General features: G+C 37.3%; 1 protein-coding gene and 1 long non-coding RNA gene across 3 annotated transcripts in view; one reads left to right on the forward strand and one right to left on the reverse strand.

Annotated features, from left to right (window-relative positions):
* Positions 1–4,086, forward strand: part of LOC101885830 (uncharacterized) — a 6,033-nt gene extending 1,947 nt beyond the window's left edge. For both annotated transcript variants that reach the window (XR_011008399.2, XR_011008398.2), the window contains 2 exons: positions 912–1,025; positions 3,135–4,086. This is a non-coding gene — a long non-coding RNA (uncharacterized lncRNA). The remainder of the gene's footprint in view (positions 1–911; positions 1,026–3,134) is intronic.
* Positions 4,087–9,366: 5,280 nt separating this feature from the next.
* slc9a8 (solute carrier family 9 member 8) overlaps positions 9,367–22,024 on the reverse strand; it is a 68,132-nt gene continuing 55,474 nt past the window's right edge. The window contains 8 exon segments of the mRNA NM_001008586.1: positions 9,367–10,012; positions 10,941–11,087; positions 14,764–14,984; positions 15,780–15,891; positions 17,651–17,733; positions 17,809–17,925; positions 18,171–18,276; positions 20,323–20,455. Coding sequence (NP_001008586.1) covers positions 9,899–10,012; positions 10,941–11,087; positions 14,764–14,984; positions 15,780–15,891; positions 17,651–17,733; positions 17,809–17,925; positions 18,171–18,276; positions 20,323–20,455 — 1,033 coding nt within the window. The 3' untranslated portion in view covers positions 9,367–9,898.

Raw genomic sequence — 22,024 nt, forward strand, 5'->3', positions numbered from 1 at the left:
TATATATATATATATATATATACACACACACACACACACACACACACACACACACACACACACACACATACATATATACATATACATATACACACATACATATATACATATACATATACACACACACATATATATATATATATATATATATATATATATATATATATATATATATAYACATACATATATATACACATATATATACATATATATATATATATATATATATATATATATATATATATATATATATATATATATATATATATATGTATGTATATATATGTATATATATGTATATATGTATATATATGTATATATATATATATATATATATATATATATATATATATATATATATATATATATATATATAAACATAAACTGTATATGAGGACACAGGTAGAGGTCATGGGCAGACAGAAAACAATTAAAGGCCATGAACGGGCAGAATTAAAAAGGCAGGCTGTGAACGATCCTAAAACATCGAGGCAGCCCAAGTTGGCAACAGAGAATCATTACAGGTGCTTTGTAATCACCGGGGTTCTGGGACATGTAGTTTGGAGGAAGTTTAAAACTTAGGGGAGGAAGACCTCTGTTGGCGAGCGAGGGGAATGCTGGTGACAGAAATCAATATTTTGGGGTTGTGGTTATCCCAGATGATTTGGAATATTGATTGGCGATTGTTTCTACTTTTAGCTTGATTGGGGTTTGGAGTTGTTATTGGAAAAATTGGAAAATTTTCGTGTATCTGGCAACCGTGATTTTAGTTGTAATGTCTGGACAAAGTGATATATTCAGTTATTCCAGGTTATATGCAGACATTAAATTTTGCTTAAAAAAAACAGTCTCTGACTTTGTCTTTGCCCACCTAAATTTTAAGTCTCAAACTGTTTGTATCCCTCATCTAGCCAACGCACATCAACTGCCGAGTTATCACCTCAGATATAACAACAGAGCACTGGTGAACCTGGGAAACTTCTATCAGTGAACAACGCCACAGAGGAACCCCAACACAAACACAAGTAAGACTCTTAATCATAACCTCGCTGAATATTCAATGCAAAAGTTGAATGGTAATACTTTATTTGGATGGCCCTTAATGCATTTTGATGGGGGGGGGGGGGGGGGGGGGGTTGGGGGGGTGCATAAAAATTTGCATAAAAATGGGAGTGTCAGTTTAAGCACACACTGATTTTCACACAGACGCAGGGGAGAAAGACAGTGACTGTTAACATTAACATCAGTAATTGAATTTTATGACATTATTAAATGTTCAGTAATTTCATTCATGCCCCTCGAGACGAACGAGATATTTGATTCGCGGAATTGCTGGAAGAGTGTATTTTTCATGCAATGTTTAATACCGCACGGCGAATGAAAGAAAAAACCCTCTGCATTTCTCGGTAACTTAGATGCATTCGCTAGGCAGCATCAGAAAGCCGTGTGTTATTTCAGTCACAAAATGAGGTGAAAATCCTACACAACGGTGATAGTTTGATTGCGGTGTTTACATGTTTACACTCGGAAAGCAGCATTTACATAATATTCATAATCTATAATAATCTATATTATTGGAGTGATGTTTACATTCTGTAAACTTTAGTAACTTAGAAATCATTTTAACTAAGGTCCATCTTTAAACACTGAAAGAGTACTGCTGACGATACAAACTAACTTTGCCTCTGAATAAACAAACACTGATTGCTCACTTACCAAATCTGTAGAGACAGGACAATCAACACAAACTGGAGCTGTGTCTTTATTAAAAGGAGACGAGTGGCAAATCCAGATTTCACCATTTTCAGATTAGAAAAGCTCTTGGGTAAAAAATGTTCCTTAGACACTTATTTTTGTCGAGCGTCGCGTGCACTGTAATCCACATGTGCGTCCAGCTGCGCTCTCATAGCAGGAAAATGAAAACAAAACCTTCACTGCAGCAAATTATAAACGCAACACAGACGACCCATATCTCCAAACAATTCTTCTTCTCCCACTTCCAACAATCCCAAACAATCAGGTTTTGCATGCTGCAGTGAATTACGGTACATGACTGGGCCAAATCTGGCTTCCAGACAAGTGCCAAACATGAACCATATCTGGGCCAAGTTTCAGCCAAGTTAATAACTCATAACCAAGCCTGAACTGGGCCAGATAGGTTGATGTGTCATGACTGCAATGAAATTAATAAACCCATAAATCGTTGCGCTTTAGGCACACTATGGGCACGCTTTTTTTCAAAGTGACCTGATTGGTAGAATTTTTTTCTTTACTCAAAAAATATTTCAATGTATTTTAAATGTTAGTCAAGATTGGCCAAACTCACCTGGCCCACATATAAATTTTTCAAATCTGGGCCAAATACTAAATTTTTCATCTGGCCCAAATCTTGGGTGCCGCCTTAAAGACGGTGCCACCTCTGCCAAACCCGGGCCATATTTGGTCCACATGCTGTAAGCCAGTGCCGGATGAATGCCTGCTGTGCCAGCTTCATGCCAAATCTGAGCCAGAATTCTTTGCTACTAGGGTTGTTTTGGCAACACAACATGGCACATTCAAAGACGTCACAAAGTACTCTCAAGTACAGACAGCCAGTCTACAAACTGGAATACACACAAGGATCTAATCGGCGTGACGCAGCTTCAAAAATCGTTTCAAACCGGAAGAACAAATTTGACCGAAATAACGCAAAAACAACCGATTTTCACTTTATTGTGTATTATATGTGTCCTAATAGTGTTTATAGCAGCGTGGGACACATATACGACTGTCAGCAGCTCAAAGAATGTTTTGGTGTTTCGTGACCCTTTAAGAAAGCTACAATTTAAAAATTATTTTTGTCCAGCCAAAGTGGCTAGTGGGAGAGGCTGTGGGTGAAGCTGAAATCTACCTGCGTTTGGCATGTTAGCAGGTGTTAATGCCAAGCCCTGATTGTACATGTTGATTGCTGCTGCAGAGTAATAGCCTGAGCTTGCTTTATGACTGATCTTGTCGCAGATTAATTAATTGCTGTTGCTCGTTAATATCTATCAAAAGTCAGCCCACAAATATGAAAAAATAGCTTTAGTAATAGTAGAGCGTGTCATGTTTAAACACTTTGTTATAATGATTATAGTTGTTTTTATGTCTTTCAGGAAGTGCAGAAGTAAAAGCAGACCATGAACAGCACTGATGTCTTCAACATCTCCCCAACTACAAATTGGGATTATAATTCTGGATGTGGTCATGATTATTATCCATATCCTGATTTTGATCACCCTTATGATACTTATCATTATACGTATTTCAATGAAATCCTCCTCTCCATCTTCGGCATCGTGGCTGTGTGTGTGGGGCTGCCGTGTCTGATTTGGGCTTTTTATTCTGTGCACCTTCAGAGAAAAGCAAGTGGTCGGATCTCAGCCTTCATCATCCTCCTCCTCCTAAATGACCTGCTGCAACTGCTCTTCTATCCATACATAGTGTCACAACTACTGTCTTTTGTTCATTCTTTTCACCCCCACTTGATAACGATTGTATCTGCTTGTGTGAAGATCACTGGCCTTCACATGCAGGCGCTTGTGGCTCTGGAGGCGGCTCTGACTGTGAAATATCCAAGGATTTCTGCTCGCATGTGCTCATGGCCTTGCTACATCATGATCTCCATCATCATACTTCTTATTCCTGTCATATTTTTTTTTGGAATAGTTTTAGGCCATTCATCTGGTGAAGTGTATCTGTATCTCACATTTGGCTCATTTCTGCTACCTGCATGTTCATTGGTTGCCACAGGTATAATCATCTACAAAGCCCCGCTCACCTACACTTACTCCAGACCAGGTGCAGCGGTGTTTGCTGTATCTTTGGTTACATTACTTGTGCTCTATTTACCAAGTGTGGTGCTCCTCATTGTGAAGCTCCACTATCACATATCAGATTCTTGGATGACAATGACGTTATGTTTGGTAAGCTTTACAGTGATTTCCGAGCCTCTGCTGTGTGTGCTGGTCTGCAGACAGAATCTCAGTGCTCAGACAAAACAGGCACCCATAGAGCTCAACTCTGAGCACTCTGAATTCGACATCTGGCAGGAGTAATTTGAAACATTTAAGAAAAGGAAAAAAAAATGTAGTATCATAACATTATTTGTAGTCAATTTAATTTCAAATGGCTTGACAGCTTGATTATTATTGTTTGGTCTTCTTATACTGTTCAAACGGTGCTTTCTATTGCCTTACACCTTACCCAAGCCCTTAACCCAACTCTCATTGGAATCTCTGTGCATGTCTACTTTCTGAAAAGAAAAAAACAACATCAAAAAGATACTTAAGCTCTGATTTAGAAGCATTTAAAAAAAACAGGATATGTACAATGTCCTCATAAGTCTGCAGATCTATGTGCCCTCCAGAAACTTGCGTTCTGTGAATGAACGTCGCCTCATGGTTCCATCCCAAAGAGGGAAGAAATCACTTTCGCTCACGCTCACGCTCAATCTGCCCAGTTGGTGGAATGAACTCCCTAACTGCATCAGAACAGCAGAGTCACTCGCTACTTTCAAGAAACTACTAAAAACCCAACTATTTAGTCTCCACTTCACTTCCTAATCTGCAATTGCCTCTCTGAATATCACACTAACTGTACAAAAAAAAAAAAAAAACTAATACTACTAATACTTCCCTTCTTAGACTTTAAAGACCTGAAACTTGCCTACAGCACTTATTCATTGTTGCTCTTGGTTGTGTAAATTGCTTCCTTGTCCTCATTTGTAAGTCGCTTTGGATAAAAGCGTCTGCTAAATGACTAAATGTAAATGTAAGTCAATTTCTCTTTGTGTAAACACACTTATAAAATAAGTCAGGTTTCCGTGTTTTATGTCAGTTTCATTTCCAGTTTGATTTAATTAGATCTGACATGTTTAATTAATGACTTTTATCGAATACAAATCTGTAACCTACACATATACAAAATGACTCAATGATTAACAGATTGATTGATGTTTACAATAAACAATAAATGTTATTATTTCTTCTCGAGCCTGTGTGTGATTTGGATTTGCTGATGTCATTACAGTGTATTAAAAACTGCTTCTGCTTTTTAATTTTTTCGGTGGAGGAAGTTAAAAATATCCGACTTCCTGTTGGGTTTGAGATTTCGCTCCAAGAGACTTTTTTTTTGTAGGAATTGGCACATTTGATGTGTGTGCCAATTTTCGTGTGTGTGCGTGAAACATAGCTCTGGGGCTAGTCCGTCTGATGTGCATAGTTGACGCTGTCAAGTCATTTTGCCACACTCACTTCCAATACATATAACAAATGTAAATTTTTGTCACTGCTGGGGTGTGTGCAAAGTTTCATGAGTTTTCGGGCATGTTTAGACCCTCAAAATTGTGATTTATTCTGAAAAAGAAGAAGAAACGGAGCAATTCCAAATTGACCCTTCGCTAAGCCACACCCAAGAAACTCAGCAACCGTAGCTTTGCGCAAGATTCTGACAAGCTTTCGAGCAAGGGAAACAGGCCAAAGTGTTGTGCATATGGATTGCGCAAATCTGATACCCAATATCCTAAAATTTTAAACAGGGTGGTGGAATTTTTTCCCTTTTCAAAACCTAAAACCCAAGAGGAGAAAAAACCAACAAAAGTTGGTTTTGTTTCGATATTTCTGACACATTCAATGATAGACTAATGGCAATTACTGACACACCTCTTACCCTAAAGGCTGATTTATACTTCTGCGTCAAGCGCATGCGCATGCTACGGCACTGACGCATAGCCCTACTCCGTGGCCGTTGGCGTCGCTAAAGCGCACCTCACAAAAAATTGTAACTACACGTAGCGCAAGCTCTGTGATTGGTCGGCTTGGTATCGCTGATGAGTCTGGGCGGGACCGAGAGCCGCGGGAGCCCAATGAAGTGATTGTTTACAAGTGTGGAGTCCCATGAAGGAGCTCCTGATGGAAAGTTTTGTTCTGTGTTTACCTCATAGTTAAAGTTGTTGCACGTCCGCTGGTTCCTGCCTCAAAATGAGCGAGTTTGAGCCACTTGTACATTCAGGAAGTGTTCAGGAAAAGCAAAACAGCAGCGAAGAAACTCGACACAGATACATAAACACCTCACTGCCAGCTAGCGTTTTGGAAGTGTTAATGCTGACCAACAGAGACAGCGCGCAGAAGTATAAATGGACAGCTACGCGCGATGCATGCACCATTGGTTACGTCGGTCACTTGACACAAAAGTATAAACCAGGCTTAACCAGATCTTAACTGTGTTTCCTACAGAAATACAAAGCAGGTTATGTTTCACAGCAGTCTTTTTCTTTTTTTCCGCTCGATATTGTGAGCACTGCTCCGTTTAAGCCCTCGCCATAGTAGTCATTTTCCATCAGCTTCAAGCTACGAATATTTGAAATAACATATCAACAGAACAAAACCGAGATACGATCACAATCTGAGCACATGCGATCAATATACTTCACCCGCAGCTGTTTTTCAATCATTTATAACCCTCATGTCCATGTCAGAGCCACAATTTACCAATGTTTTCATCTGTGTTTTGGAGATTTTGTCATTGGTGATGACGTTATAGTGGGTTAGTGTCTGCTTTTGTATTTGGTGTCTTAATAATATTTGCTGGTAGGCAAAATCTATTTGTTCACTTCTGCTATTTATACTTTGACTTGCATTTCAATTGATTTATTTCTTCCACTAACTGCTAATTAGAATAGAAACTGGATGAAGAGCAAACAAACGTACAGATAGACAGTGATAGGTGTACATTGTTCTGAGTAAATGATGCTGATATTCAACACAAATCCATCAGTTTCCCCTCTCTGGCTGCTCTTTCTATGAATGAATGATGTAGAAGCTCTGCCCATGCGTGTTTCCTCGTTGGTTTGTAACGCTCTATTTCATTGCACAACAATTAATCTATCAGGCTTTTTGGCTAAAAAAAAAAGGGAAATCAATGGTTTAATTAGTCATTATTAGATTATTTGTAAATTTCACCAATCCTGCTGTGCATAAACTAAGCAGTTGAATGGTTAGCATATGAGGCGGCTAGGCTAACCTAGCTTAAATTTTGATTCAGTTATTTCCTGATCAGTTGCGTATTAAGTCGTGAATATACTCATGTAATGCATACTGCAGTGCTTTTTTGCGAAGCTAATAATATGCCAAAAACAATCAGAATTTAAATTGTTAACAACTCTAAGTTAGTAAAACTAATTATTATATTCCATTTAAAAACGGTTTTTAATTTCTTAATTAAAAGATAAGATTACAGTATAGGTCAGAATCAGCTCTTTATCCGTCAAAACACCGAAAGCTTAAGTAAGTTTGATTAACCAATGAGATGTAATTTAATTAATTATATGAATTTGGTTCACTGAAGCATGCATGTTTATTACTCAAAAAACTGAAAATAGCTGACACCTGGTAGTCGATTTGCTGAAGAATGGTCTCCTCCAGAGCCAAACAAACACCAGCTAATACACGCAGCTTTTCTGATTGGCCAAAATGCTTAGTTTGACTTTTCGGTGATCGTCTACTCTGAATGTCTCAATCTGAATGGTTTTGAATTTCAGAATATTGAACTTGTTGTTCTTAGTTTCTTCATCTTGATAATTGGCAACTGTATTTTTACAAACCCAATATCAGTTTGAAAACACGTCTATAAACATCTGACTTAAAAAAATTCAGTTGTCTTCAATTTCAGATTTTTAATAATCAAGTTAGGAAATTCAAATTCCCCCAAAAAATGTAATGCCATTAATTGTTCAGTTTTAATAACTTAGAGCTGTCAATCATTTAAATAACATTATTTACACTTACATTTTGCAATGAAAACTGGACGTAAGGCTACAATCAATGCACTAGCACAAATGTTTCCAAATATATTTTGAGCTCACATAGATCAAATTTAGTGCACATATGCTATCAAAAAGGTAGCAATTTGAGCCCTGCAATTTCAAACTTAAGCAGGTTCAAGTACTTTGTCCAAAATCCAAAGAGATTTCTAACCTTGAAAACCCTACATTAAAGGGTCACGAAACACCAAAACACATGTTTTGAGCTGTTGACAGTTGTATATGTGTCCCACACAGCTAAAAACACTATTAGGACACCTATATTTTACTAAAAAGTGTAAATTGGTTGTTTTTGCGTTATTTCAAGCAAATTCGTACTTCCTGTTTGAAACGAATTTTTGAAGCTGCGTCACGGTCATGACATAATAGCGTGTATTCCAGCGTGTAGACTGGGCGTCTGTGCCAGAGTGTGTCTTATTACGTCTTACAGTGTGATGCATTAATGCATGAGTAAAGCTTGGTTCAAACCAATCAGCGCGCTCTATTGTGCAACTTCATTAATATTCATTACTGTCAGCGTGTTTTTACGCGACATAGACGCCACGTTGTGTTGGCAAAACAAGTGTGAAGTGTTGCTTTTATAGTTTGCTGCCGTTAAGTTTTGTTTTCATTTTCTCTCTGTGAGAGCTCATCCGGATCACGTGTGGATTAACAGTGTACGCGACGCTCGACAACAATAACTTACGTGTCTAAGGAGGATTATTGTTTACCTGAGAGCTGTTCTCATCTGCAAACGCTGAGATCCGCTTGTAGTCTTCTCTTCATAAAGACGCGGCTCTAGTTGCTGGTGATTGTCCTGTCTCTACAGATTTGGTAAGTGAGCGGCCAGTGCTCTTTGTTTATTCAGTTTGTTTGTATCGAACCAAATTAACTATTGCACCGAGTGGAAACATGTTAGCACCACAACCAAACTTTAACCTCGTGTTGGGTTTTTACCGCATTTAGTGACCGGAATAACACACGCGGCTTTCTGACGCTACCTGTCGTGTGCATCTAAGTTTCCGGGAAATGCTGAGGTTTTTTTTTTCTCTCATTCGCTGTGCGGTATCAAACATTGCATGAAAAATACACGATTAGAGCAGATCCTCGAATCAAATATCTCATTTGTTGGGAGGGACATGAATGAATTCCCTGAATGAAAGAGCCAAACTGCAGTTAAAGTCTAACATTTAATAATTTGGCAAATAATTCGACTACAGATGTCCATGTAGGTTAAACACCATCACTTTCTTCTGTGTGTGAGTATTTTGACTGAAACTCGCGCGTGCCCAAATAGAAACTCCCACACCATCCCACTTTAGTTCCTCCGACACTCCCCCCTAAACAGAGCTGGACACGCCCACTTTTCTGACTTTTCCAAAGTAGAGGTGTGAAAACACCCTGCTGAAACGAGGGGGTTTCATGGCCCTTTAAAAATCAAGCATTTTCCAGAACCCTGTTTACTGCCCCCCTGTGGTAAGATATTCTATCAGAACTGTTTGATGTTTATATAATAATTACCTACATTTTACCGAAGTACACACAAGTTATTAGAATGAGCATTTTATTCACATTTTTACATCACTTTCAGTCCTCGGCTTTGTGCTCAGTTTATGAGGCACAGAAACATTCCTCCAGTCTCAGCTTCATATATAAACTGCTACAAAAACAGTGTCAAGTACATTATAAAAGATTCCTTTACTCCCATTTATAAAGATGGCACAACAAATAAATACCTCATAAACAGAAAGAATAGGTTATGTAGTTAAATTAATCCCACACTCAAACATTCATTGGTGTCATTTCCCTGTATGTGCAACAAAACCCCCAGAAAAAAGAACCAGAAACTACGATCACATAACCGTACAGTGCTTCAACTTACTCTCCAACAATGTGTCCAGTATTGCTGGTTCTATTATGCCTCAAAAATCCTAGGATTCCCACCATGGCTGCTCATTTCCTCATTAGGCCGTGAAGCAATCCGTGGAGTTGTGTGTGGAAGCGTAGCGCCCATCACAGCCTGGCACAGTGTGTATTCTTGGTGCCATGTGTTACGAGAATGGCAGATTGAGTCCAGTCTCAGAGCAGTTCTGCCTCATCCTCTTCATCCTCAGAGCCGGACGGACCCTGACGGACCTCCTCATACCATTTATTAGTGAGCGTCTTCATCTGGATCCGTCCATGCAGCAGGTCCTTAAAGAAACAGATCTCAGAGTCAGCTGCTCGCAGTATTTAAAGGAACACTAGACTTTTGTTTAAAACAGCTGTAATAGAGTTACACAGTTGAGTTTCACCATTTATAAATCCATTTAGTTGATCTCCAGGTTGGGAGCACTAGCTTAGCTTAGCATAGATCATTAAATCGGATTAGACCATTAGCATTTCCCTCAAACAGTTTCAATAGCTTTCCTATTTAAAGCTTGACTCTTCTACAAAGCATATGCAGGATCTGTAAGTCTCTTTCCGTATGATGGAGTATGTAAGTTATACAGTTAAGTAAAGTTTAACAGAGCAAGGAAATTTTCACAGTATGTCTGATAATATGGAAGGGCATCTGCTGCGTAAAACATGTTCTGGATAAGTTGGCGGTTCATTCCGCTGTGGCGACCCTGGATTAAAAAAGGAACTAAGCCGAAAAGAAAACAAAACGAAATTACCGGTTAATTGTATTTTATTAACCTCTATCCTAAACCCAACTACCACGGTAATGTAAAAACTGTAATTATAATGAGAATTATTTATATTAGTCATTAAATCAGCCATTAAATTGTATTTAAACCACTAAACCCAACTATTAATATTACAAATATTAATTATTGTTGTACAGTGTCACAAAAACTAAGCTATATTGATGTGATTATCCGCAGCTGTATCCCATCTAGACTGTATCCATGTACACTTGATGGCTAAAGAATACCCATAATGCACTGTGAGAGCTTGTGCGCCGAATGAATTTCCACGTGTGGCCACAAGATGGCGTCCATACAGCGAAATCTTATTGGTGTACATTTGGGGACTACAAAAAAAAAACATTCGCTCTAGTGAGATCACAAACGCTTCAGGTTATGTGCATTCTCCATGCGCACACAGGCAGCGCATCGAAGTTTATGAGCAGTCTAACCTCTTGTGTGAGTCTGCGGGTGAAGAAGGGGTTCAGGTACTTGGCATCAAGCCACAGGAAGCCCTTCAGATCCTGCCTCTGGTAAATCTGAGCTTCATACTCTTCCTCGGTCAGCTCAGACAAATGCTCAGATTCAATGGCGTTACCCTGAAAGACACAGGAAGATGCTTATTAGATTGTACAAAAACCCTTAGAGGTAGGGATGTAACGGTATCAGAATTTCACGGTACGGTAATACCTCGGTATGAATGTCACGGTACGGTATTTATTGAATCATTTACAGGAAAAAACAAAAAAACCCTCTCATTTGGGACTGAGGTTTCTGGGACAAGAGAGATATGACTTGGCCCAGGTTGACAGCAGTGGGTAACGTTGTGCATTGTCTTTCCCCCACTTGAGAGGACAAACCATGGGTAAGATAGAGATCTCATGTCTGCATCAATCTGAACAGTGTGCTGATAACACCGCTATTCAGTACGCGCGCGACAACACAGCTGATAAGAACTCGCGCGACAACACCGCTATTCAGTACGCGCGCGGCGACAACACCCGCTTTAGAGTTTTACAGCTCTTTTTCATCCCCGCTTCCAGCAGCACACTCCATTTCCGCATTACTGGATCTGTAGCGACAACAGACCGCAAGGGATGATGGTCAAGCATGGGCTGATGGGAATTGTAGTTTTCGCTACCTCCCGTTCGCTTCATTCGCCTGAGCAAATTTTCTCAGAAGACCTATAGTTTTACCGAGTCATGCGACTTCGGTAATATCGAAAAAAATGTATATTGCGGTATTTACAATACCATTACATCCCTACTTAGAGGTCCTATGAAATTAAAATAGTTCTTTAGATGTTAGTATTGTTAGTTTTTAAGATATCTATAAGCTAATTTGCCCCAAACAGCGATGAAATGATACCTGATTAATAAGGAGAAGAAGCTAAAAAGAAAATGAATGAATGAATGACAGCTGGGCAGATTCCTGGAAAATAAACCAAACTCCGACCAACTGCGTCCCAAATGGCACACTATACACTATGCACTCATGCACTATGTACTTATGCACTTACACACTCAACAGTAGTATATGTATGTAGTGTCGTCCCAAATGGAGCACTAATGTTTTTTTACTAAGCGGAAATTCAAACCGTTTCTCTGATGACGTTTGACGGTTGCCAAATCAGTGAAATAAACGACCGAATTATCAAATAATACCTGCCGTAAGTATTGCCACATTCACCATCGGGAGGCGCTATAATCACTCTCGTAGGAGAATTTTGCTTTCACAATCCAAAATAAATAAAGTTATCCAACATGTGCGTCCGATAGCTCCGCCCCTTCCGCTACGTAAGCAAACCTGCGGTTGTTGAGTGCGTGAAGTGTTCATCATCACACACTTCATTTACCGGCTGAATGAGTGCATCATCCGGGTAATTAAAGTGCTCTTATTATTTTTAGAGTTTTCAGTTTGAACACACTACTTACACTATTTAAACTACAAAATGGCGTAGAATAGTGCATAAGCATGCAATTTGGGACGCAGCTCAAGTTTACTCGCACATAACTTGTTTGAAATATTCTGGTCCTTTTAGGGTGCTTTCACACCTGCCTTATTTAGTTTTGTTGAACCACACTAGAGTTCGTTTTCCCTCTTGGTGCGGTTCATTTGGGAAGGTGTCAATGTTGCACTTGTATTCGAGTGTGCATCAAAAGCAGACCAAAAAAAGTGTACAAGACCTCCCTGGAGTGGTTCAATTTTGGTAAGAATATGATCCGAACTAAAACAGACCCAACTGCAAAAAGTACTGCGGCTTTTTGGACTAATCCAGCTGCTGTAGTCCGATGCTCTGTGCAATAAGGAATGTGGAGGTGATATATTTGCTGACAGCACTTTACCAACAATTTTAAACAGAGAGAGAGAGAGGGAAAAACTTTACCTGATGGATCGTTGATAATATTTCCGCAAGATGACCATGTCGCAGTTTAGCTAAATTAATTCACGGCACCTCTTGAAGTGACTTGCGATGCACCTTCGCCATTTGCGATGCATTAAAACATTGTTTTTAAGCCACAGCCATGCTTCATTCTCGAAATGTATAGTTTGTCTTAAGTGATGTATACAAACTGTATAGTAAACTATAAGCAGGGATACCATCAGCTAGTGCAGTTGTTCCTTCATAAAGTCCAGTCCAGAGGTAAAATTCCGTATTGACTCCTAAAAGGGGTCTGGGTTCGTTTCTATGAGTTTATGACCCCTGTTGCCACCTTACACTGCAAAAAATGCTTTTCTTACTTAGATTTTTTGTCTTGTTTCTAGTCCAAATATCTAAAAATTCCTAAATCAAGAAGAATTTTCTAAACAAGCAAAACATGGCCTTGTTTTGAGAAATAATATGCCAATATTAAGTCAGTTTTTCCTTAAAAAAAGCAAAATAATCTGCCAATGAGGTAAGCAAATTAATCTTGTTTTTTCTTTTGACGTAAGATTAATTTGCTTACCCCATTGGCAGATTATTTTGCTTGTTTTAAAAAAAACTGACTTAAAATTGGCATATTATTTCTCAAAACAAGGCAATATGTTTTGCTTGTCTAAAAAAATGCTTCTTGATATAAGAAATTTTAGATATTTAGACTAGAAACAAGACAAAAAATCTAAGCAAGAAAAGCATTTTTTGCAGTGCACCTATCAAGATGTTGGCCAGAGCTAGAGTTGCACCATCTTCAAAAACATTCCAAAGCTCCCCCCTTGTTTTCTGGACTGCCATATATTTTTTTTTCAGAGGTTTTTAAAAAGGAGGTTAAGCCAAATCATTGCCTAGCAATTCTTGGATATTCTGAGGAATTAAACACTCCTCCAAGTTTTCAACTACCACCTTTATTGATGGGCATGATTCTTGCAAAAAAAAGCTCTTTTATTTAACTGGACATCCTCAGACTCCCCATGTTTTAAAGTTTGGTTGGGTGAATTGTTTCATGTCATACAACTGGAGAAAATACGTTCCCTGGAGCCCAAATCTCATCTGCAATTTCAAACCCTTTTTAGATTACCTCAAAAGTGAATAGTGTAGTACTACTCTCACAGTAATGACTGAATCTACTCTGTTGTTAATTCATGATCTTGTGTTGACTGTTTAAAGCAATGTAATATATAGTTTATAGTTATAGTAATATATATAAAGAAGTAGTAGTTATAATTCCCTTTCCAAATAAATAAATAATTACAGAGTCTGCTCAGACGAGTGGGCGAAGTCATTGTTATATTTATTTAGTCAAATTAACTATAAGTTAATTAGGAATATTAATAATTAATAATAACTTGTTATTATTAGTCATTAATATTCCCAAACTGAGCTAATAATTTCGCTACAATAGTCAAAATCGACATTTTGTGTCTGCCGGTTTGTTTACTTGCGGGAGTTCCATTGGCATTTCCAGCACGGGAATTCTGACCAATCGAAAAGCAGTTTAGGAAATACGTTCAACAACCAATGAGAGATGTGGATTTTGTCAGATGACTGCATTTTGGTTCTTTTTAACTGGTCTGGACCAAAGCAATCAGTGTGGTGTGAAAACGACCCAAAGACGGCAGAAAATGCTACAATGTATCATTTGTTGCCCTTGATCCAGACCAAATGAACCAAACCACAGATGTTAAAGCACCCTTAGAAGCTTTGCCATGTGAAACCAAACTGCGCCAAGAACAAAAAGCAGCATTGTAACTCTTTTAAACCCTGTTCCAGAACAAAACGATCAATCTATAGGTGTAAAAGCACCCTTGAAATCAAGTCAGTAATCGAGTACTTTTTGAAAAGTGCAGTTGTCTCACCATTTTCTCAGTTTTGCTCAAGTTGATGTCTTTTTTGCTCTTGCGCCGTGATTGGCTCTCCTCAATGTCCATTATGCGGATGAGTGGCATGGTGCCGCCCCCCATCAGCAGGATGGTGAAGAGGACAATGACGATGGTGGTGGTGCCGATCAGCTGCCGCTTCTCGATGGGCTCCAGACCCAGATGGAGACTGAGGGCGTAAGGGATCGCACCACGCAGACCTGAGATCAGCAGCACATTTATACATCATGAACTCACTATCATTTTAGGACCACATGGGGTACTTACATATTTTAGAAACTAATATTGTTTATTGTAAACCTATTGAATTAACTCAATAATATATATATATATATATATATATATATATATATATATATATATATATATATATCAAGTACAGTTGAAGTCAGAATTATTAGTCCTCTAGAATTATTAGCCCTCTGTACATGTAACTGAAAAAAGATTGGGCGACGCAGTGGCCCAGTAGGTAGTGCTTTCGCCTCACAGCAAGAAGGTCGCCAGTTCGAGCCTTGGCTGGGTCAGTTGGCGTTTCTGTGGGGAGTTTGCATGTTCTCCATGCGTTCGTGTGGATTTCCTCCGGGTGCTCCGGTTTCCCCCACAGTCCAAAGACATGCGGTACAGGTGAATTGGGTAGGCTAAATTGACGTAGTGTATGAGTGTGAGTGAGTGTGTATGTATGGATGTTTTCCAGAGATGGGTTGCGGCTGGAAGGGCCTCCGCTGTGGGGCGACAGCACTACCTACTGCGCAACTGTGTCGCCCCAATGTATTCCTTCTTGTATCATCAATTTGGTTTCCAATGTTCTTCAAATATTTTTATTGTGCTTAACAGAAAAATGATGCCCAAAAATATGACAGAATATTGTATTAAAATGTAAATGTTTAAAGAATAAAAACAAAAGTAGAAGTTACTGGAGTTCAAATGATGAAACTGACAAGAGAAGGTAACTTTACTTCAAGCCACGAAGAAATTGGAATTCATCATCCTCTTACCACTGAACCACATGATGAACATCATCTTGGGGGTGATTTTATGGTCTCTGAAGAAGTTGAGCAGAAAGGAGAGCGGAAAGATATTCACAGCTCGACCAACAAGAACCAGAACCTGTGACAGGAAAACACGTCAGCACAAACTTTGCACAATAACAAGAAACTAATGTGTGTTTGTTTGTGTTTGACGCCATGCTAGCTTTTATGGCTTTTTTCATGGTGAGAAAAATTAAATACTTAATATATTTTATTATTATTAAATAATAAGTCAAATTATTCACCCTGGTGTGAAATTTAAATTCTTTTTCAAATATTCTTAATTGTTACTTAATGGAGGGATTTATTTTCAACACATTTTTCAACATTATTTTACTAAAAAATTCTAACTTTTCGAATAACCCCCCTTTAATTTTTTTTATTTTTTAAATATTTCCCAAATGATTTTTAACAGAGCAAGGAAACTTTCACAGTATGTCTGATAATGTTTTTTCTTCTGGAGAAAGTCTTATTTGTTTTATTTCGGCAATAATAAAAGCACTTTTTTAATTTTTAAAAAGCCATTTTAAGGACAAAATGATTAGCCCCTTTAAGCTATACATTTTTCAATAGTCAACTGGACAAACCATCGCTATACAATAACTTGCCTAATTACCCTAACCAGCCTAGCTAACCTAATTAACCTAGTTAAGCCTTAAAATGTCACTTTAAGCTGTATAGAAGTGTCTTGATAAATATCCAGTCAAATATTATTTACTGTCATCATGGCAAAGATAAAATAAATCAGTTATTAGAAATGAGTTATTAAAACTATAATGTCTAGAAATGTGTTGAATAAATCTCTCCATTAAACAGAAATTGGGCGTCTATATAAATTGGGCGTGTATATATAAATAAAAATAAAAATAAACATTATTATTAATTCAGGGGGGCTAATAACTCTGACTTCAACTGTACACACACACACACGTACACGTTTAGTTGATCATTTGGTATCAGAAGTGGCTTATATGAAAGGCAAAGGCCTCCAGATTACATAATAAAATATGATCATGCCTTGAATTTCAATGATTGAATTAGAACAGAACATTTGAGTATTAAAAATCTTTCCAACATTAGGGCAAATTTTAAGTTAATTTATTAGAGTTAATTTATTAATTCATTTATTAGAGTTAATTTCTTGTTTGCAGATCCCATTTTTTTTGCCATTTGTTATTAATGTTTGAACAAATGATAAGTTTCAAGCCCCAAGGAGATATTAGACAAATCTTGGGGTCTGCTTTTTTCTTATTCAGCAGAGTGCAGCTTCACAGTTAACTAATGAACAACATTAACTGTAAAAAATACTTACTTTCTTTCTTGTTTCTAGTCTAAATATCTAAAAGCTCCTAAATGAAAAAATCTTTATCCTTACGCTGCAGATGGTCTGCTGCAGAGCACATTTTTCCATCCTTAAAATAGCAAAAGTGGACTTGGAAATGGCCTTAATGCTTTTGTGCCATGCGCTTTAGACTTTGCGCCTAGATAGTTAAAATAGAGCCCTTAAACTCCAGAGTGTACGTGTTTATTCCTATTTATGCACTGTGTCATATCACTCCGCCCCTCCAGTAATTTTCCTGCAGTGAAAGGACGTGAATACGCTTTAATGAAGAAGATTGAGATTAATTCCTGGCTGCGTACTTTACATACATTTAATAAAACATTGTCTTGTTTTAAGAAATCAAAATTCCCTAAAACAAGCAAAATAATCTGATTTCAAAGACAAACAAGACTGTTTTGCTTACTCCATCGACAGATTATTTAGCTTGTTTTAAGGAAAAGCTCACTTTATCAGATGTTGAAGCTCTGTGGTGGGATAAATGCATGACGATACGTACTATACACCAGATGACAAAGGACAGCTCGAACTTGTGAGGGAAACTGAAGATAGACAGCCCCAGGAAGGCAAACACGCAGGTTTCTGCAGAATCAAAAGAGGGTGAAGTTAACAATGATCTCCATATGAAGCATGTGAGAGCGGTGTAACGTCACTGACCACACATGAAGGCTACGGTGCGCAGAGTCTGCTGCATGAGGATCTGGGTGACCGGAGACAAGTTATGATGAGTGTAATGGGACATCACAATACCCGAGAACAGGATGGCCATGATACCTGCAGGAAGACACATCAGTAAAAATCTCAGTTAAACAGAAAATGGGGGGAAAAAAATAAACTAAGGGCTGATAATTCAGGGGGGCTAATAATTTTGACTTGAACTGTATATATACATGCACAAAATAATTATGCATAGTGAATACACACATTATGCGAAGACAAAGATATATTTTTGGATACGATTAATCGTGATTAATTGCTTGAAAGCACTAAAGCTACTAAGAACCTGTTTTTGAGCTCACCGGAGAGTTTGATGCCCTCAGCAAGACCATAGGGCAGGTATGCAAAAATAATCATCATCCCAAACTCCAGAGACGGGGTCTTCCTCAGGTCGAAGTGTTTTAGGGACTGAATGCTCTTATTTAGGAAAATTTGCACAAAAATTTTGGGAATTAATCAAATTGTTAACATTCTAATCTCTACAGTAACTCTTGCTAATAACTGGTTGCTCATCTTCATGGAATGTTCCATATTTATTTAACCAACCAGTCTCGCTACAATCAAATCCGCTGTTTAGGATCTCAAAACAGGGCTTCTCGTGGTACTTCGAACTGTAAAGTCAAGTAAAGGAGGTCGAGCCTTCTCATTTATGGTTCCCAAACTCTGGAATAGCCTTCCTGATAATGTAGGAGGCTCACACACTCTTCCAATTCAAAGTCTCGATGATGTCCAGCTTCTCCAGCGCCTAGACTGCAACCGAAAAAGTTTGGCCATAGGAGAAATGGTCATGCCCAACTGAGTCTGGTTTCTCTCAAGGTTTTTTAATTCTTCACTTTTTCGCAATTGGTGAAGTTTTTCCCTCGCTGCTGTTGCCACTGGCTTGCATGGTTTGGGATCTGTAGGGCTGCGCATCGATGGTTTTGCTCTACAGTGGATGGACTCTCAGTATTGAATATTAAACCACACTGAACTGAGCTAAACTGAACTGAACTTAAACACTGAAAACTGAACTACACTGTTTCAATTTACTATATTATTCTATGTGAAGTTGCTTTGACACAATCTACATCATAAAACTGCTATAGAAATAAAGGTGAATTGAATATTTCTAAGAAAACATTGTGCATTTCTGAGTGTGTCCCATGGGTCATTGAGTTACACAAACCAACTGTAGGAGACACATTTCCCCCTTAAAAAAAAGAAAGAGCTAAACTAATTTAAACTTGTCATGGCATCTATACACGGCTGCTCTCTGTTGATTTGAAGTGCGTCTTTTATCTTCATTGTTGAGTCGCTTTGAATAAAATCTGCAAATTGAATAAATGTAAACATCATTGACTGTTTATTAGTATTTATAAAGCATATGCATGGCTTATAGTATTTCAGATTCTTTATTCCTACCCCATAAACAAGCTTTTTAATAATAAGCAGCAAATTATATGTTAAATGAGGCAAAGTAATTGTTAATAATAATAACAAATATATATATATATATATATATATATATATATATATATATATATATATATATATATATATATATATATATAATTAAATATATAAATATTATTATTATTTGCTATGGAAATAAGACCACTAGAAAATCCTCTTTTTTCTGTATTTACTGGTATGGTTAAATTATTAATGTTTTTTTTAATTCTATACAGGTTTGATCAAATTGTTTCCAAGTTTTAACTAAAAATATTCCGCAATAAATCAGCATAAAATGACCACTGGTCAAAATAACAAATGCTGTGGTTTGTTGTAATTGACAAATCAGGGTTATTACAGAAAATATTGTTCTGTTTTTTCAATTTTTTACTTTTTAAAAAACTATTTTCTAACTATTCCTATGCATATAAATGCATCTCTCTCAAATCTGTCATTTAAATTAAAATTTTCTATAGAAAGCTTTAAAATATTGTATTTGTGCATATAAAATAGTTACTGAAGCCAAATCTGAAGCTAAATATAAATTGATAACGGTTAAAATGAGTACTCAAATTTTTATGACACGGAAAAATATAAAATTTAAAATAATAAAGAGCTAATTTTTAAGAGAAACAAAAAGATTAGAAAATGTTGTAGTTTGTTTGTTTTTTGCATTATTTTGAATGAATTTAAATGCATTATCTTTCTATTTTTATACATGTTCTGTGATAATATTATTTTAATAAATATTTCCATTTGCACCAAAATATATATTTAATGGGAAATGGATAAAAAAATCATTAAGGTTGAGCCCTGTATAAACATAATTTTATTTATTTTATTTATATTTAATTTATTTATTTATTTTCTTTTTTTTTTTTTTACTCAGCCACATAACTACCTGTAATTAGATTGTAAATCCGAAGAAATTTTAAATCTTCAAGTGGACTATTAATTTTTTCCCCATTGCTTTAAGTAATAAAGTAATTACAAACACACGTTTAAATAACAGCATAAGGATACAATGGCAGAGATGAGGCCGGTGAGGGTGCCTAATGCAGCCGACCCGAAGAACATCTTCAGGAAGTATCCCAGCGCCTGCATGAAAGTTTCCCATCCTGTAGAGACGTCCGAGCCCCCGAAGCCCTCCGCTGTACTGAAAGACAAACAACATCAAGCACGGCTCACATCTGCAGACTCAATACAGACACTTCTTACCATTACAAAAATTCCATACGGTCAGCAGAGGGCAGCAGAATCACGTTCAGATCTCTACATACAAACACCATACTTTACATAACAGCTTCCACCACAAACTGAACATACTACACAGCCAATAATGTTAAAAAACAGACGGTCATACTTCAGCTGCTATATATAATACAGATTTAAAGGGAATGTTTACGTTAATATACTAACAACAAACTAATTACATGGAAAAAGTGATGATAATTCCACAATGGTACTGGAGTTACACAATTTATCATTTCAGCATCTTTATCGCAATATGATTAACAGCTTCTCAAGCAAACCGTCGAAGCCTCGGGAGGACATTTACATGTTATTATTAGATTTATGTGTTATTTTACCATGATAAATAAAATTGTTCAGCAGTAAACTATACTTTCTGACCTACAGGATGTGATGGACCACTTTTTATTTTTTGAAGTGAGGGCTTTATCTGGCTTTATTATTAGTTTGCTGATACACACCTAGCCATGACGGAGAACATACAGATGATTGCTATCTAGCAGTAATTAAATAATAAATAAGATGACAAAAAACTAATGTTAGCCCATCTTGACATCGATCTCCTGTAAGGTTATTTGAACTTGATTTAAAGGACGTCTCTGACATTTTGAGTTTCAGCATGATATTGAGTTAATCTACTGGATTTGCTGATATAATATATTAATGTTCTAGAAGCAGAATGGCTTTTTTATTCGAAAACAACCACTAAACAGTAAAATGGAGGTAAATTCTTATTTGCCAGATATCAAGACATAGAGTAAACCATGTGAAAACAGAGGCAAAAATGATAAACAATATGCAAGTGATGCTGCAGACCGTGACCCTCGTGGCATTCTGTGGAAGGTGCTCGGGGAGTATGGGGTCAGAGGCGCTCTGTAAAGATCCGTCTTGTTCCTGTGTGAACAAGGTAGGATTTTGGCAAGTCATATAAGTCAGACTTGTTTCCAGTGCATGTTGGACTCCGGCATGGCTTTCCTCTGTCACCAATTCTGTTCTGAATTTTTATGGACAAAATACCAACAACCTATTATAAGAGCAATATTTTTAACTAGACTTTAGGAAAGATTGTTCGTTTCTGCAGTCCAACAAATTGCGCTTTCATTAAATTACTGCAGCGTACATCACACAGTTTTTAAATTGTGTTTTATTAGATGTTTTTAAATGTAAGGGCTTATATTAATATTAGCGAGCTTTTGTTATAGTGAAGATACGGGCAGTCAAATGAGAAGTTGGGGGGCGTGGTTGATTTTGCGCATGCCCAGGCTCCAATTTCAGCAGTGTTTTGCGACAGTTTGTGCCTGTCATAATGCGTTTTGCAATTAAAGGGTTCAATGGGAAAAGGCGCTGTTGTGTCGTCCATATTTTTTTTTACAGTCATTGACTGCATCTTTAAGAATACCGAACGAATTCAGTAAATCCAGAAAAAAGGAGGATTTATCTCCACAGCTGTATATCATGCTACACAAATTTTATA

This window comes from Danio rerio, chromosome 23, assembly GCF_049306965.1.
Source record: "Danio rerio strain Tuebingen ecotype United States chromosome 23, GRCz12tu, whole genome shotgun sequence".
Classification (NCBI taxonomy): domain Eukaryota; kingdom Metazoa; phylum Chordata; class Actinopteri; order Cypriniformes; family Danionidae; genus Danio; species Danio rerio.